Source organism: Melospiza georgiana, chromosome 3 (genome assembly GCF_028018845.1).
Source record: "Melospiza georgiana isolate bMelGeo1 chromosome 3, bMelGeo1.pri, whole genome shotgun sequence".
Classification (NCBI taxonomy): Eukaryota; Metazoa; Chordata; class Aves; order Passeriformes; family Passerellidae; genus Melospiza; species Melospiza georgiana.
In genome coordinates this window covers 39,881,525-39,897,183 of record NC_080432.1, presented here as the reverse complement: position 1 = coordinate 39,897,183, position 15,659 = coordinate 39,881,525, and the positions used below count along the sequence as shown (strand labels likewise).

At 37.3% G+C, this 15,659-nt stretch overlaps 1 protein-coding gene across 1 annotated transcript in view; it reads left to right on the top strand.

The window, feature by feature from the left end:
- Nucleotides 1-15,659, top strand: part of SRBD1 (S1 RNA binding domain 1) — a 118,922-nt gene that overhangs the window by 42,624 nt on the left and 60,639 nt on the right. Inside the window, exon 15 of the mRNA XM_058020325.1 lies at nt 13,171-13,262. Coding sequence (XP_057876308.1) covers nt 13,171-13,262 — 92 coding nt within the window. The remainder of the gene's footprint in view (nt 1-13,170; nt 13,263-15,659) is intronic.

Here is a 15,659-nt window from a genome sequence, read left to right as displayed (position 1 = left end):
ATATAGTTTACAAATAATTACATGGCATTTCAGGATTAAATTCTCCTTTATGCAAATGTATATTAAAAATAAAAGGATAGTGGAAATTTGATCCCTCATATTAAAATCTCCACCAGCAGTTCCTTAATGTAATATGGACCTGAATTTAGCTGATATTTTGTTTGTGCTTAGACTGGGAAGCCTATCCTTGCTTGTGGGGGCAGAGGGGAGTGTTTCACGTTTGTGCCTTGTTGTTTTGCTGGAGGAGGAGGCTGTTACCCCTGTGAGCAGTGGCTGCAGGAGGTGCTGTCAGCCTGGCCCCAGCTGCCCGTGCAGGCCCCGGGCCGCTCCGGTGCCGCTGTGGCGCTGCTGGTGTGCGGACACGGGCCTGGCTCAGCGCTCTGGGCACGCTGACAGCCCGGCGCTGCTGGCCTGGCTCCCAGGGGCAGGCTGAGCACAGGGCTGGGCTCTGCCACCTCCTGCAGTAGCCAGCAGAGCTGAGCAGGCGCCCGGGGGCAGGAGATGCTCTGCCCTATTAAAGGGTGCTGCGTACACCACCCTGGCATATGTTCTCCATAACCCCCTGCAGGAGCTGTCTGCATCAGCCAGAGCCCTCCAGGCCCTGCACTGCTGTGCTGCCATCGAGTCTCTCTCAGATAACCTCTGCTTTCATCTGGACAATTATTGTTTTAATATGGTGCTGTCTCTTCCATTGCCCTGATCTCCAAATTGTTGTTTTGTTGTTAATTTTCTTTAAAGTAACAGCTGTTAATTATCAGCTGCAAGAATAGTCTTAACAGTTTAACATCAGACAGTGGAAATTAAGTGGGCCTGCTCTGTTCCTGCTGGAATCAGCAGGGCACATATTTCCATTAATTTAATTTTCAAACAATTTCATGTTTTCTTTTTGCTTACAGCATTTGAGAAAGCTGTGATTCTTTAGTGAGTTCTCAGTGCAGCACTGTTTTTGAAAACAGAGTTTTGAATCTTAAAATCTCCATTTATTTATGCCCCACTGTTCCACAGCAAGTATGTGCTTTTCTTAAGTGCATATTTGGTGCTAAATTTTTAACCTGCCATTAAAAAAACTTGGAACCTCAGCTTAATACTATCAAAACATCACACCTTAGCTACAGAGGATCCAAATGTTCTTGTTAATATGTACTAGGTTTTAGAGTTTGTGGTCATGGAAATATTTGAATCCTGACTGGACACAGCCCTGAGAAAGTTGCTTTGATTCTCCCTGCTTTGAGTGAGAGTGTTGGACCAGTCAGTCTCCACAGGTGATTGTGACTGTGATTCAGCCATTGTGATTCTGAGGCATTCCGCAGTTTCCAAAAGCTGAAAGAATCATTCCATCCTCACTCTTCAATGGTGCTTGTCTAGGATCTTGCAGGATCTAGGCATCGGAATAGTGAGCAATCCTGAGAAGTAGATGCAGATTGATGCTCATTGCCCATATGGCAGGGTGGAATAACTGATTATGAGCTTCCTGGTGCAAACTTTGGTGTCTCTGAGAGAAAACAACATAGTTATATTTGAAAAGGATGAATTGCCCATTTTAGTTTTGTTAGTGCCTTTGTTAAAAATCATGTAACTGACCTGTAGCTTCTCAAATGTTTCAAAGAGACTTACCCATTATAAAGTAGGTTGGGAATGAAAAAAGGGGTAATAAGGTTAAAAAAAAAAGCATATTCCAAGATGTTCTCCTGCAAAATATGTATTGTTGGGCTCATGAGTAATTAGATGTACAGATGTGATAATGCACCTTCACACTGTTGTAAGGAATTATATTGCTAGAATTGTAGTTGATTATTTAAGTGCTGTATAGCATATCTATGGCTGGAGAATAATTTGGAAATTGTGGTGTAAAAAGTAGGATATAAAAGAAGATGCATTTTTGTGATTTAGGTGTAAGGATCTCTTAAAAACTAGAATGCTGTCTTGTCCTGTGCTTACCTGTTTGGATAACTAAGAAAACAAAAACACTCTAGTTGGGATTTTCTTTTCAAATCTATAAGTAATTAGTTAGAATTAAAGCATGATAAATTTCTGTCCAGATTTTTTTAAAGTGTTTGTAACTGAATGAAAAATGTCTTTTAAATGAAGTGGTCTTTTAGCATATGTTTATGCCAGTTCTAGTGATATTACTCATGGAATGTCTCCTGTGTGGATCTGTCACAACCTAAGGGAACAAATTATTCCCTCTTACGAGAAGGGGGAAAACAAATATAGCACTACATAGCTGAACTTTTATTTCAGTAATCCCAGATACCTATTTTTGCCTTTTTTCTCCCTTTTGGTTTCAATCTTACAAAAGAAATTTGTTGTCTGTAAAAACATGCAATTCATTAATGTATTTCAAGTTTATGGAGATTTGGTCATTACTTTTATTTGTGAGTTTTTTTTCAGAGGTTGATACATACTTCTGTTTGTAAAACAAAATGAACGAGAGGGTGTCCACTGTTGTAAATTGTTAAAGGATAAAAATACAATATACCTAATGTTCAGCTCACTTTGATTTGGAGGTATTTTATTCAGATCTCTTACTGTAAATGCCCAGCAGTTACATATGAGAGAAGTAAAATAATAATATTTAAAACTATGACAATGAGGAGACCAGAGAAGTCATGGACAAGCCACAGAGGCCTAAAAAGAGAAGAATGGGTAATTTAATAAGGCACTCAATCTGCTTTTGTTGCTCTACAGACATTTAAGTACATCTTCCTGCCTTTAAATCTGTCTCAGAAAAGTAACTGAGCTATTACAAGTGCTTGTTAAGGTAAAGTAAGCTTCGGTTGATTTTTTGGGGGGTTGTTTTAGTTTCACATGAAAAATGTTACCTTTTTCTGAGGAATGAGTAACCTACTCTTTTTCTTAACTTTCTTGTTTGATTTTTTCCCCTATCTGTTGCTATTATCCTTTTTATACTGTAATGCTGTAGTTCCTTCATAGGGATTAATAGATTTTGCTGGAAAGACTAAACTAGTACCTCAGTTTTACAACCTTTTTTTCCATGAAGAAAAATATTTTCCCTGATGGACAGAATGGAACACTTCCTGATAATTGACAGCTTTGAATAGTTATAAACTAGATCACAGAAAAATGTCAAAGGAACTGTATTGTCCTATTAAAAAAAAAAAAAAAAGAAAAAAGAAGAAAACCCCAGCAAATGAGTACTTCAGAAATAGCAAGTGTACTCTCATGATTTAATTTGTAGAAGTGATTTTTGAAAAGTAGAAGCATATAATTTTGATTGGGTCTGCATGAAGCCCTTTTACTTTATGTAGCATTTGTTGTGAATATGTTGAGCTGGAAAATAAGCTCATTGGGTGAATGCATCTTCTCTAAACCAAAACAGTTTATGTTTTTAGGTGAATTCCAAATGAGAGTAAACTAAAAAGAAACTACATGGCTAGAAAGATGTGGAAAGAACACTTTTTTTCTTATTTTATACCTCCAAGAATTTTTCCTGCCAGCATTTATTCGGATTCCAGAACTCTTAATTTACTTTGAGTTTCTCTATGTGGTAAACCTGGGTACTTCAGAGTTCAGTAAGCTGTGCCAAGAAGTGTCTGTAGGTTAAAAATATTTAATATGAAGTCTTTGGATACAACCTCACTGTTAAGAGGGAGGGAGCAGAGAGAAGCAGCAGCAGAGGATCTGTGGTTCCTTCCCTGTATGCAAAGTCTTTCTACACTGCCTTGCTCAACCCGGGTAGAAGGGGTATTTTTGACTCTACCTTTCCCTCCTGGACCTGTTCTGAGGAGAGGGTTGGGCTAGCAAGGAGAGATTGTGTACCAAGATCAGTATCAGTGGTATTGTAGGAAAGCACAGAGGGGAAACAGAATAAAGCCTGTCTCTGGCCAAAGCTACAGGTCAGAATTTTGCATGAATCAGGGCTGTGGAGGCAGCACAGCAGCACTGGCCAGGCTGCCTCCCAATGGCCCAGAGTGAGCATTAAAGAAAATGACAGTTGCTGGAGGTGCTGTTCTCCAAGAGGCATTTTCCTCCATATGCTGTGGTCTTGTCCAGTTATGCTCCACTCTGGGGACAAAGTCTCCCTGAGAGTTCATGTGACTCCAAGCTCCAGCCTTTGGTCTGGATTAACTGACTGCGTTTTAGCCACAGCAGTTGCTGCATCTGTGTGCTCGTTCTAAGAGATAAAAATGAGTCACAAGAGCCATTATAGCACTGGAATGTCTTGTTCTTGTAGCCTTTCTAGGTAATTTCAGACTGACTATTCACTTGTGATGCTTCTTAATGCTATGTTATTTTATTAAATCTGAATGCTCTGTTAAGTTAATTGACAAATAAATTGGTTGAGAGATCTTTATACTCAAGAATCTGATGGACTCTCCTTGGTGAATCATTTGTTTTCTTGAGTGTCCTGTGTCCCACAGAAGGGTGATGTGGGTATGACAGTGCATGCAATAGGGAAATGTTTTGGCTTAAAAATTAAATAGGCTTTAGTCAGACATTTTCCCCCTATTTTATAAATTGTCAGTGACAGTGCCAAATGCAGGTGGTACTAGTAAGGTCTAGGTATTTCTTTAGAGGCAGGAATCTTGTTTTTTAAAAAGTCTTGTTTGTTCCCACAACCTTGATATTTGGTGATGCTTCAACATGAGTTATGATACATGACCATGAACTACCTTTCAGGGTTTCAGGGTTTTATCCTTTGCCTCTGCTGTTTCTAAGAACAACCAGGATAGATCTTACCTCTTGTAAGATCTTGCATGGCTGGAAATGGACTGGGTTAAACATCAGCTTTTGCCATGTGCTATCACTGCAGGGGTTTCTGCTTGGCTGAGCTGAGAAGCTGCTGGCAGGACAGTGTTGGTGACAGCCTTCTGCTCTGGAACTTGCAGATTCCTTTGGTCTGCTGTGTTTCATGGTGTTGAGTCAAGCTTGTCATCTTCACCAAGTGCTTGAGAACTGTGAGGAACAGGGGCTAAAAAAGGCTGCTTATTGAGCCCTTCAGTAGGGAACAGTTTTCATGGGCTTTTTGGGGAGCATCATCATCTTTTTGGACTGCTCCATGTTTCTAATGTGCTTCTAGGTGATTTCAGTTCAAGACTGCCTATAAAGGTATGAAATGTGTTTACATCACCTAGTGTTTCTCTTAATTTTGAAGCCTGACTGCCAAAGTTGTTGCATTTCTTTGTCTCCCTATGCTTCCCTCCTGGGTAAAAACACGTTGGGTAAAATCCTGTCGGTGTTGGGCTACATTTTTTCAATGCTGTATGTACAGTTTTTTTCCCTTGAATTCACTGGGATAATTTAGTTATGCAAAACTGCTGAGCACTGTCACAATTGGTCTTGAAATTGTAAAGTATATTCATAAAGAGTATACCCATTTCTATGTCTATTATATTTTAGAAGTGGTCTCTAGGGTTTTCATTTCCTATGTCAGTCCTAAAGCCTTTTTTACTTTCCTTTCTTCTAATGGTAATTGGTGATTCATAGGTAACTTTTGAACATATTTGAGTACAACCATTTTTCATTTATACTGCTTAGAATTGCACGGTAATCACATAAAATGTGCTTCTTTTGAGTTAAACTTGTCCTCTTACATTAAGGTAATGTTGATTCTACATCATCCATATTGTCACAATTTTTTTTCCTTGGCATTGCTGCAGCAAGGAGATGAGCAGTAGCTAAATTTTCTCTGAAGTTCCTACTGTACTGCACTGTTTTAAGTAAAAAAAAATTACTTGAATGCTTTTTAGTTGGATAGTTAACTTGGAAGTAGATTTTGGACCTGAAGCTCAGATTTTAAAGCTCTGTGCAAGGGCAGAAAGGAGCTTCAGCTCCAGCTGCTTTATGAGCAATGACAGCACTTGTTTTCTGAAACTGTCAATGAAAGTGGTGGGGGCAGTCCCAGGTGACTGTCACCTTCAGTCTTGAGACATGCCACCCTAGGTCTTTCACTTTTCACTGCAGACATGGGACGTGTATTTCTTCTGGGGATGAGCCCACAGCACCAGTTTTGTTCTGATAACAGCATCTGGCACTAGATTGATTTAACAGGCTCTGAGGTTTGCTCTTTTCAGATATGCGCCTGTACGGCAGCTTCTGTGCAGCTCTGACATGGCCACACGCTGCTGTTGTTTTTTCTGCCTCCTAGCACCACGTGTGAAGCTAAAGCTCTTTGACACCTGCCATTTGGACCCTTTTCTTACTGAAAAATGTCATCGTTTTCAGACAAGATGAAGACAGATATCTGATCATTCTTCCCTTTGCAGGGATGTGCTGAGGGCATGGTTCATACACAGCTGAATAAAGGATTCCAGACTGGAGCTATACAGTTGGATTTATTAGTTTAGTATGGTAACTAGTTCTTGATTTAGTAGTTCTTAGAGTTTTCTTGTGAACAGACAATGAGGAAGTGTTGCATTTTATCTGTTATTGAAAGACTATAATCTGGTATTTCAAACCATCAAATTTTGCATGTTGTTCTTCATCCGAAAGTCTGTACTTTGATTCTGTAGGGCAGTTTAGTTTTGCATAAGCATAATAGAAAAATTGGGGAGCACAGTATAATTGTAAGATTGTTACTTTAAGATAAGTATTTTTAATGATCTGAAGCAACAATACCAACACTGATTAGAGTATCTTGCTAAAGATGGGTTGAAACAGGCCTAATTCTTTCCACTTGAGTAGGTTCTAAAGCTCTATACTGTCTACCAGGAAAACCATCAGCTTAACTGATGCTAAATATCATTTGTGGCTGAACAGGAGAGAAATAATTCCTAATGAAAGGATGATTACCTAGAACTTCTGTCACTTCATCAGCTGCTTGATAAGGTGCTTGTTTATTGTCTCTGCTGTGGGGTCAGCAAGCTGTTTCAAATGTAGGGCTTGTAACTGAAAGAGGTGATGCTATTCTGCGTTGTAATCTGCTGTAAAACAGAGTCTCTGGTATGAAATAATGTAGTCGTTTTTACAAAGTGGATTGAGTTGGTCAAGGCCAAATTCCTTTCTTTGCATGGCATAGTTGCTAGTAAACTTTGTAAAATAGAAAATAAATTCATACATGGTTAGAAACACTGACTTTTTTTTGTTGTTCTGACTTCAAAATGCTAGTTGCAAGCAGAATTTCACCTAGTATTTTCTATGGAAACTTACAGTGTGCATCTGAGCAACTATGTGGGGTCTGTTTCACTGCTCATCATTTGGTGTGGTCTCTGAAGACTCTTTGTGGGGTTAAATTTTTGTGTGTGTGTGAGCTCTGAAGCAGGAGCTGTACTTTAAGGCTTATGGTGTCCCTCCTGCATCTAATTGAATAGCTGCAACTGTGAGTAACTGTGAGCTTTTTTCTAATCCTTTTGCTAAAGATGGCTTTAACAGCTTTTGTCTAGTTTGACTGATTTTGAAAGATGGACTGTCGTATAAGCAACACTTTTATGGCATGTAGTAGCTAAAGGTTTTGAGTGAAGCAATGGAAGTTTGAGAAACATTCCTTTCTCATCTAACAGTGTTTTTAGTATTAAATATATTTTGCAATGAAAATATCTCCTGGGTTCTAATATTGTTCCCATTTAAAACTAATTATTTATATTATTTTAAAAACACAGATTAATTGGATGCTTTTTGCCCTGATTCTATCGAATAATGATGACTTTCTGGTATAATCCTTTTTCATGATCCTAACATCTTCCTTTGCTGCACCACCACTTTATTGGTGATGGGGAAACACCATATTCTGAATCTTAGCTATCAGAATGAACAGGCTTTTTAAAATCTCTTTGACCTTTTTATTCTATGAATACATTAATCAGTATATACCAAAACCTTTTGATCTTGAACTTCCATAATTTGTTTCTCGTATGAAAAAAAGCAGTGTCATAGCTGTGTCAGAGCCAGGGTCTGTCAGTCCTGGTGTGCTGTTGTTGCTGTGGCAAAGCACATGTGGCTGCACAGATCCCAGCCTGTGCTGTGCTGTGCTGCAGGCTCCAGCTGGCCACAGTCACCACCAGAGGTGGTGGAGCACTCGTGTGCCCCAACATGAGTTGCTGGGAGGGGCAGGTAGCTCTGCCTTGGGTCATGGTGAGGAGCTCAAAGGGCTGCTCAAGGTGCTTCTGCAATGTGCAATGTCCTGCTTGACAGGAGCAGAAAGAGCAAAAGAAGTGAAAATGCAAATGAGGAGTTGTTGCTGTTTCCTGTGAAGAGCTTTTTCAACCTGCCCTGGCTGGTTCTCATTAGTCAGCAAAAATGGGTATATAGGGAGACATGTAACAGCAGATGCAGGCATCCTGTTTCTGTAGTGTAACTCTCAACCCTTTTGGGTGTTAGGCTGTTCAGGAACTATTTGTGACATCTGTGTTTCCAGTAAGGCCCAATGGATTTCTCATTCATGAAGTAGCCCAATCTTCTTTTGAGTATGTGCTTTATTAAGTCTTCCTTGCCCCTTATTAGTTGTTTTTAATCGTAACATCTGCCAACATAATTAAAGCTTGATACATTCCAACTGAGTGTCTAAATGCAGCATTCTTTTCTAGAGAATATTTTGTCATTTTATTTGTCATTATATTATTTCATTTTATTTTTCTGTCCTAGGTGATTCAAACCCCAATTATTTTAGTAAATAACATTGAATAAACCTTTGACTTTTTTTTTACTGTTGCACTTCATGGGAACCTCTGACTTTTGTAGCCGCAAGTTTATGAACAATATTTTTATCAATAAGAATGTAAAAAGTTCAGTTAGAGGAATTAGCCACAATTATTAAATCATGATTGTGAAGGAAGTTTTTGTGCAGATCATCACTTTATGGCCAAATACAAAAATCTTGACCCATTCTGAGGTTGGCATACCCTTTGTTTTTAGAGTGACCAGGATTTTCTTTGAAGTAATAAACACCAGACTTCTCTTTATTTTAATGGATGGAAGTTGTAGATCAGGAGTTGGAAGTTGTAGGGACAGCAAGTTACGTAAAGTGGGATAAAATTGCCTTTTGCTTCTCTGTAGGTTATTAATCCAGTGTTGCATTTGATTGTAGAGAAATAACCTCAATGTAATATAGAAGTCTGACCTCAATGTAATATAGGAGTCTGAAATATTGCTAAGGTTCTTGAAAATGTCAGGAAGATGCATTCATCTTTAAACCCACAAATGTCTAGCCTGATACATCTTTTCTTTATTATACATACATTAGATGTTTTATATAATTTGAAAATGTTTACAGTGAAAACTTACTACCTGAGAAATCTGCAAGTTTTAAAAATTGTAATTTAGTTAAACCACTGTTGTTAACTAGCTGGTTACTTGTAGTCTTTATGCATTTTGTAGGTATGTAATAGCTTTGAATGTAAAAAAAAGAGTAAGTTTTAAGTGTTCTTATTTTTTTTATTTTACAATTTACAAGAAAGGCTTTTTTCCTGTAAAAATGAGAAGATGGAAAATCTGAATTATTTTTTCAGATCAAATAGGCAATACTTATTTAAGCTGAGTAAGAAAACAACTTGCTTTAGTAAATGTTAAAAGGCTCCTTAAAGTATTTAGAGTATAGGTGGCGTGGTCTGTAGCATAAAGCTGAGGGCCCACCAGGTGGTGCTGGTGGAATACATTTAATGTTGCCTCGGCTACTTAAAACGTGTCTTAACAACTGTGAGTGAGACGGGTGCAGTACAGGAAAACTTAGTTCATATGCAACAAGCCAGTTTGTACCATTGAAAAGAATACACTGTGATATTGTGTACTGGCTTTGTGATTTGGGCACTTTTAATTTTTAAAAATTGGATATAAATGCTGAGGAAAAACCCCTTACCTGTGGGATGGCTGATGTGGGAAGTGCAGTATGGGAGTGTAGTTCCAGATCCCTTACCTACTTTTTTGTTAATTCAAAGAGAAGTTTATGAAACTTGTTCATTCATGTCCTAGAAGCTCATTGTATCATATCATAATCATGTGCTTATTTACCTACTACATAATGACTTTAAAAAGCAAATTAATTTTTCACTAAAGCTGTTTCAGATGTTTCGATTTGGTCAGAATCTTTCCTCCTAAGGATTGCACAGTAATGAGGGTCTCATTATGGGGCAATTCTTTTGGTTTGGTCTGCTAAGTGACTTAAAAAGTTAAAATAGAAACAAATTCTGAACATGCGCAAGATCTTAATACAATTTCTCCATCTCTTATGAAGTTGGGGTTTTTATGACTCTTTTGAGAATTGTATCCATTGTAGAAATGGGAAGAGGAGATTGAAGAACAGTGTGGACCACAGTAGTTTGGAGTAAATTTCTGTTTCCTACTCATTTGAGCATGTTTGGTTTTCTCTTAACATGCCCTGACATAAAATATGTATGCATTATTTAAAAGACATGTAGAGCATTTAGCAACATTTAATTAGCTTAAATTGTCTATAAAGCCATCCCCCTTTTCAAGAGAATTATGAGAATGTGGAAAACATATGAAATGTCAGTGAACCAAAGTGACTGTCTTCTGTCTAGTCAAAAAGTAAAAGCCAGAACATCTGCTGACAGTCCCTAAAGCTTGTAATCTTAGTATTTTGACCAAGCTGAATGTTTTAGCATTCTGTGTGCCATTGTCACATTAGTAGCCACCTCCCTGTCGCCGTATCAAACCATGTGATAGCCACTAATAGTTGTGTAGAAGTTTGGTTGGCGGTTGTTAAATGAACCAGAAGATGGTTTCTTACGTGTTTAATCTGGGTAAAAGATTTATTTAACGTTTGGGTTTTGCTGTCCTGGGCAGAGCAGTGTGAGGTTCTATGTGAGTGGAAATTCTTGCTCCCCTTTCCCTGTCTGCTACACCAAATACTTCGTAGAATAACTGCATGTGTATACTAAACCAACTCAGAGTGGATCTCTAGTACCCAGTGTATGCTGCTTCTGAAAGTGCATTTTATATCTTGCTCTCTTTCTTGAGATAATTTTTTACTTGGCTTTCCTCTTTCTCCTCACCCAGAATATAAATGTTTTTGCTTTGAGGAAAGGAAATATGCTCTTTTTCAAATGTTTGTCTCCTATCCTGAGCATTAATTTTATCTACTCATTTTAGCAAGGAGTTTTTGTACTGCCTACCTTAAAATTTGGCACAAGTCACATATTACCATAGAATGGCAGTGTTGGTGCAATCCTTCTGCTTCTGCAAATCATCAGTGTAGTATTAATGAGAAACAGTAAAATATTGAGTGTGTTAAAAGTTCCATCAAGTTCATATCAGTTTGTTCACTGCAGAGAATACCAGGAGAGCATCAAGCAATAGGCTGTGTTCAGTAGTACAGTTTATAGTACAGCATTCTAAAAACGACTGCAAAACACTGATTAAAAAAAAAAAAAATCTAAAATTCTATTACTTGTATATTACTATATAATATATACAATTAATTATCTTATCAGTGTATTAAATTTAAAAATTGTATGTGAGCTAAGGTCTGGGACCTGTTGGAATACGAAGATTGAAGAGAGATTAGCGAAAAGCTGTTCAAAGTGTGTGCTTATGTGTGGTTTTTTGGATGCAATATCCAGAAAGGGAACGCTTGCCAGATGCTGCCTTTATAAGGTGTGAACAGGTTAAGAAATACGTTCTGCTGCATTGTTCTTTAAATTACTTGTTCATCAGAGAAATCAGTTTTATGAGTCTTCTGTCAACATCTTTATGTTCAGCAGTTAGGTTTTTGTGATACAATCTTACTTCTGAGCCCTGTGATGGGAATGTTTTATGAATGTCATTTGTAGTGAAGGAGTGCTCATAATACTGAATCTTTTTGAAAGATCATGAAATAGTTTCATTTTCACTTGCCCTATTCACCTGGTCTGAGGAATTTTTTTTCTCCATTTGAATGGGTCTGGAGTTACATTAATCTTAAAGATAGCAGTATTTTATTCTCTGTATTTATTGAAAGGTCCCGTCTGTTTGTACTACTATTCTTTAGAGTTTTGAGTACCTTTAAAATCTGACTTGTGTGTACAGCACTCCACCAAATTCCAGTTTTGACTGGGGAAGAGGGGAATCTGTAAAAAAAACAGTAAGAAATTCTTACCTTTTTTGTTTGCATTTTACACTATTTACTGTTACTGTGCTTGGAACATTGAATGGGAATATATTTAACCTCTGAGCTGTTCTCCAGCTTTTTCTTAAGGGAGTGGTTTCTAGGTATCAGTTTCTTTATGTAAAAATTTGACCTAATAAATGTTCCTAAAAGGAAAATTTATAGTCCAATTTTAAACAATATAAAGCAAAGTTATGGTTTTTTGCTGAAAGGTCTGTTTCTTAAGGACTGTGGTTTCTCTTCTTATGGCAAAGATGAGGTTATTTTAAAAGTGGAATAGTAAAAGTAAAAATAGTTCTGAAACTGATAGTATTAATCTCCAGTGCAGTAGCTGTATGATGCCATAATTATCAACCTGAAATTCCAGTTCTGTTGAAGTTATTTGAAAAAATATACTGTTAATTCAGTGGTGTCAGAATTTCACAGCTGAAAATAAATTTAGTCTGTGAATACTTGATTGCAGTTTTCTCTTGAGTGGAACTAGAGCACTTGAAGGGTTTTTCATTATGTGTTTGATTTGAATTGCTGAGTTTATCATCATTACTGAATGAGTTTGAGGTGTATGGTATATAAATGAAGTTTAAGTTCCTGAAGACAAGCAATCTCTTTCTCTTTGGCGATGGCAGTGAGAGCTGGGAGAAGACGGTACTGAATGCTGCTGAGAAGGGAGCCGCAGCTCTGTGGCTCAATCTGTATCAAGCTGGGGCTTTTTGAGTGTTTTAGGGCAGCTGGCATGAGGCAATGTGTGTGCCTGCTCATGGCTTGGATTCGAGTGATACGTTAGACTTTAGAATGTAGGTGTTTTTAATGAAATTGTCGGGTAGGTTTAATTTTGTTTATGGAAGCTATTTTGCTTATTTACTTCTGGTAACACTTGTTTCTTGTATTCATTTTCTTTCCTCTTGTAAAGATTGAGACAGGGACTGAGATCCTGCACAGTGTGTGTTTATAGTAAGGCCAGAATTGATAAAGAATGAATGTTGCAGGTCGGGGAGGGGTGGTTTTGCTTAAATGGGGATATTTTCCTTTGTAATATTTGTAAGCATTCGGTTTATTCAAAACCTGATGCTTTAAAAAAAAAATCTACATATTCAGTTAAGTCACTCGCAAGGACTTTCGTGTGTGCTTTTCAGCTGTGTGCTGTTTTACATATTTGCTGTTTTATTTTTCAGCATTGTCAGTGAAGCGGGAGCGTCGATCTACAGTGTCAGTCCAGAGGCATCCAAGGAAATGCCAGACCTAGACCCTAACCTAAGAAGTGCAGGTATGAAGAATATTTCATTTTATCACATTTCAACATGGAGCTTAAGTCTCACTTCTCAGCCTGTTCTGTTTATATTCTTAAATAAAATAATTGCCAAAAGTAGAAAAAAGCTTTGGATATTTTGTTTCTAAACCTTAATTATTCTGTCATTTCACATTTGAAGTCCTAGGCGTGCAAGTGAATGACATCAGCTTCTCCTAATGCCTGTAATGTAGAGATCCTTGTGGATGTATTCCTTCAACAGGCTGGTGTAGGAGAATTTATAGCAATGAATAGAACGAATGAATTGCATGAACTTTCACAGTTGCCCATGTCCATGCTCACAGGGGCTTGATCTTCCCTCTTCTCTGTGTGTACATAAATATCTCTAGCAATAATTAAACCATTCAAGGGCTGGAAAAACAATATAAAACTAGAGCAGATAATTTAAAGTCGTGCATTTGTTGTGATCACTGGAGTCTTTGTGTAGCTGAATACAGTTTTCGGGAAATATTGTTTAGGTTTTGTGTTTAAAAAGTTATCAACTTCTGCATAAATGTCACAGGTCTAACACAGCAATTGGAAATGTGCAAATGCTGCCACTTCATAATTTTTTGGTTAAAGAGTAGTCTTTAGAGATCAAATTCCTAGCAGCTCTGTCCGTGACCAGATTCTACTCATGGATTTGTTTTATTCAGAGACAGCTGTCTCTGAATTTGTTTTATTCAGAAACAGGTTTGAAGTTATTTTTGTATTACTTCACTTATGTATTTTTAATTGTGTGTCTTTTTGTATCTTTTTTCATCTACCTTATGGGTTTTTTAGTTCTTAATTTTTCTGCAGTTTGCTTTCATACTCAATCAAATATAGTGTACTGGAAAATGCAGCAGCACTCGTATATAGAACTTTTCCAGTCAAAATTATAATGTTCTTAGATTTAATGTTTTTCTAGCAGGTTACTGGCCTGGAAATCCTTTGGAGAGTATAGATCAGCAGAAAAGAATTCTGACATGGTATTCAGGGGTAAAACATTATAGAATTCCCCATGTTTCCCTTTCCTCTTATTTCCACAAAGGGGAAAGTGTTAACTTGATGTTTAAAGTGAATGTTTTTACAGGAATGTTCTTGGAATGTCTGTATCAGCCCTTCCATTTGCAGGAGAGGTCTCTAGCCTCTTTTTGCTTGACTCCCTTTTCCCTGCCTGTGAACAGACTCTGTTGTGACTCTTTCTTCCCTGGGCCGCAGAGGTTTTAAATGTGTCATGGTATGGCCAGAGCAAATATTAGGTGTGTGACATTTCTGTATTTGTGACAGATAGCACTCGCTTTCCCTTGGGTCACAGTTTTTATGGTGCTGATGTATTAAATATAGGTTTAAAGTTGATGTAAATGAAGAAAAAACACTGAAAAGAAGGAAATCTAATTATTAACATTATGCCTTTCAGGTGTACGTGTTTCTCATTTTCTCCAAAATTATTTTTCAACATTCCAGACACTTTTTAGTGTTGTGCATCAAATACAGTGAAGTGAAATCAAATTTTTAATATATGATCAATTCAAATATTAATTACTTCAAGTTCATAATCGCTCCATCATTACTACGATTTTCTTCAGCCTTAATTTAAGTGCTTTGCATCTGGTTTTAAAAGCATCAGCAATTTTACTGTGCTGCAGCAGTCCCACAGAGTGGATAAAAATTGAAAAAGGGGAGGATAGAAATTGAAAAATAATTGCTTAGTTCCATGGCCATTATGAAACTGACAGCTAGAACTATCTAGGTACTCTAGAATTTTCAGGCTTTCTTCCTAACATCTTTTGATGTCAATTTGTAATTAACTGTGCTAAAGCTATGGATGTTTTCTTGAAGTTGAGTGTAAAAATGGTACATAACATTAGAGGGAAACATTAACTGATGTTTGAGGCTTTTTCAGACTTTTTTCTTGACTAGCTTACTTGTATAGTTTCAATTTTCCTTTAATTTGCAGCATACAGAAAAGTGACATTGTGTCAAAGCTGACTTGCTTTTTATTTTAATTGTTGTCTTACATCATGTCAGATTCTGTGCTTACATGATAGCATTTAGTACATTAAAGGAAGCTGACAGCTGCATGATGAAGTGTGACATTTATAGTTAAAATAAAAGGTACAGCTGATGTGAGATATCTGTGATCTTAACACTATTTGCCACTTTAACATTTTTCTCAACAAAACTTTATAGAAGGTTTTTTGTGACCTTCTATGACACAGATAGGCCTATGTTTGTCCATTGGGTACATAAAAGTGAAATATTAAATAATACATGTTATATGAGGACTTTCTCATATCTGGAATATTTGCAGTGGTGTTTAGCAGTTGTTTGTAGTCAGTTTTTGCTTTATTCAAAGAAATAGAAGTTATCAATCCTGATGGAAAAATTAAC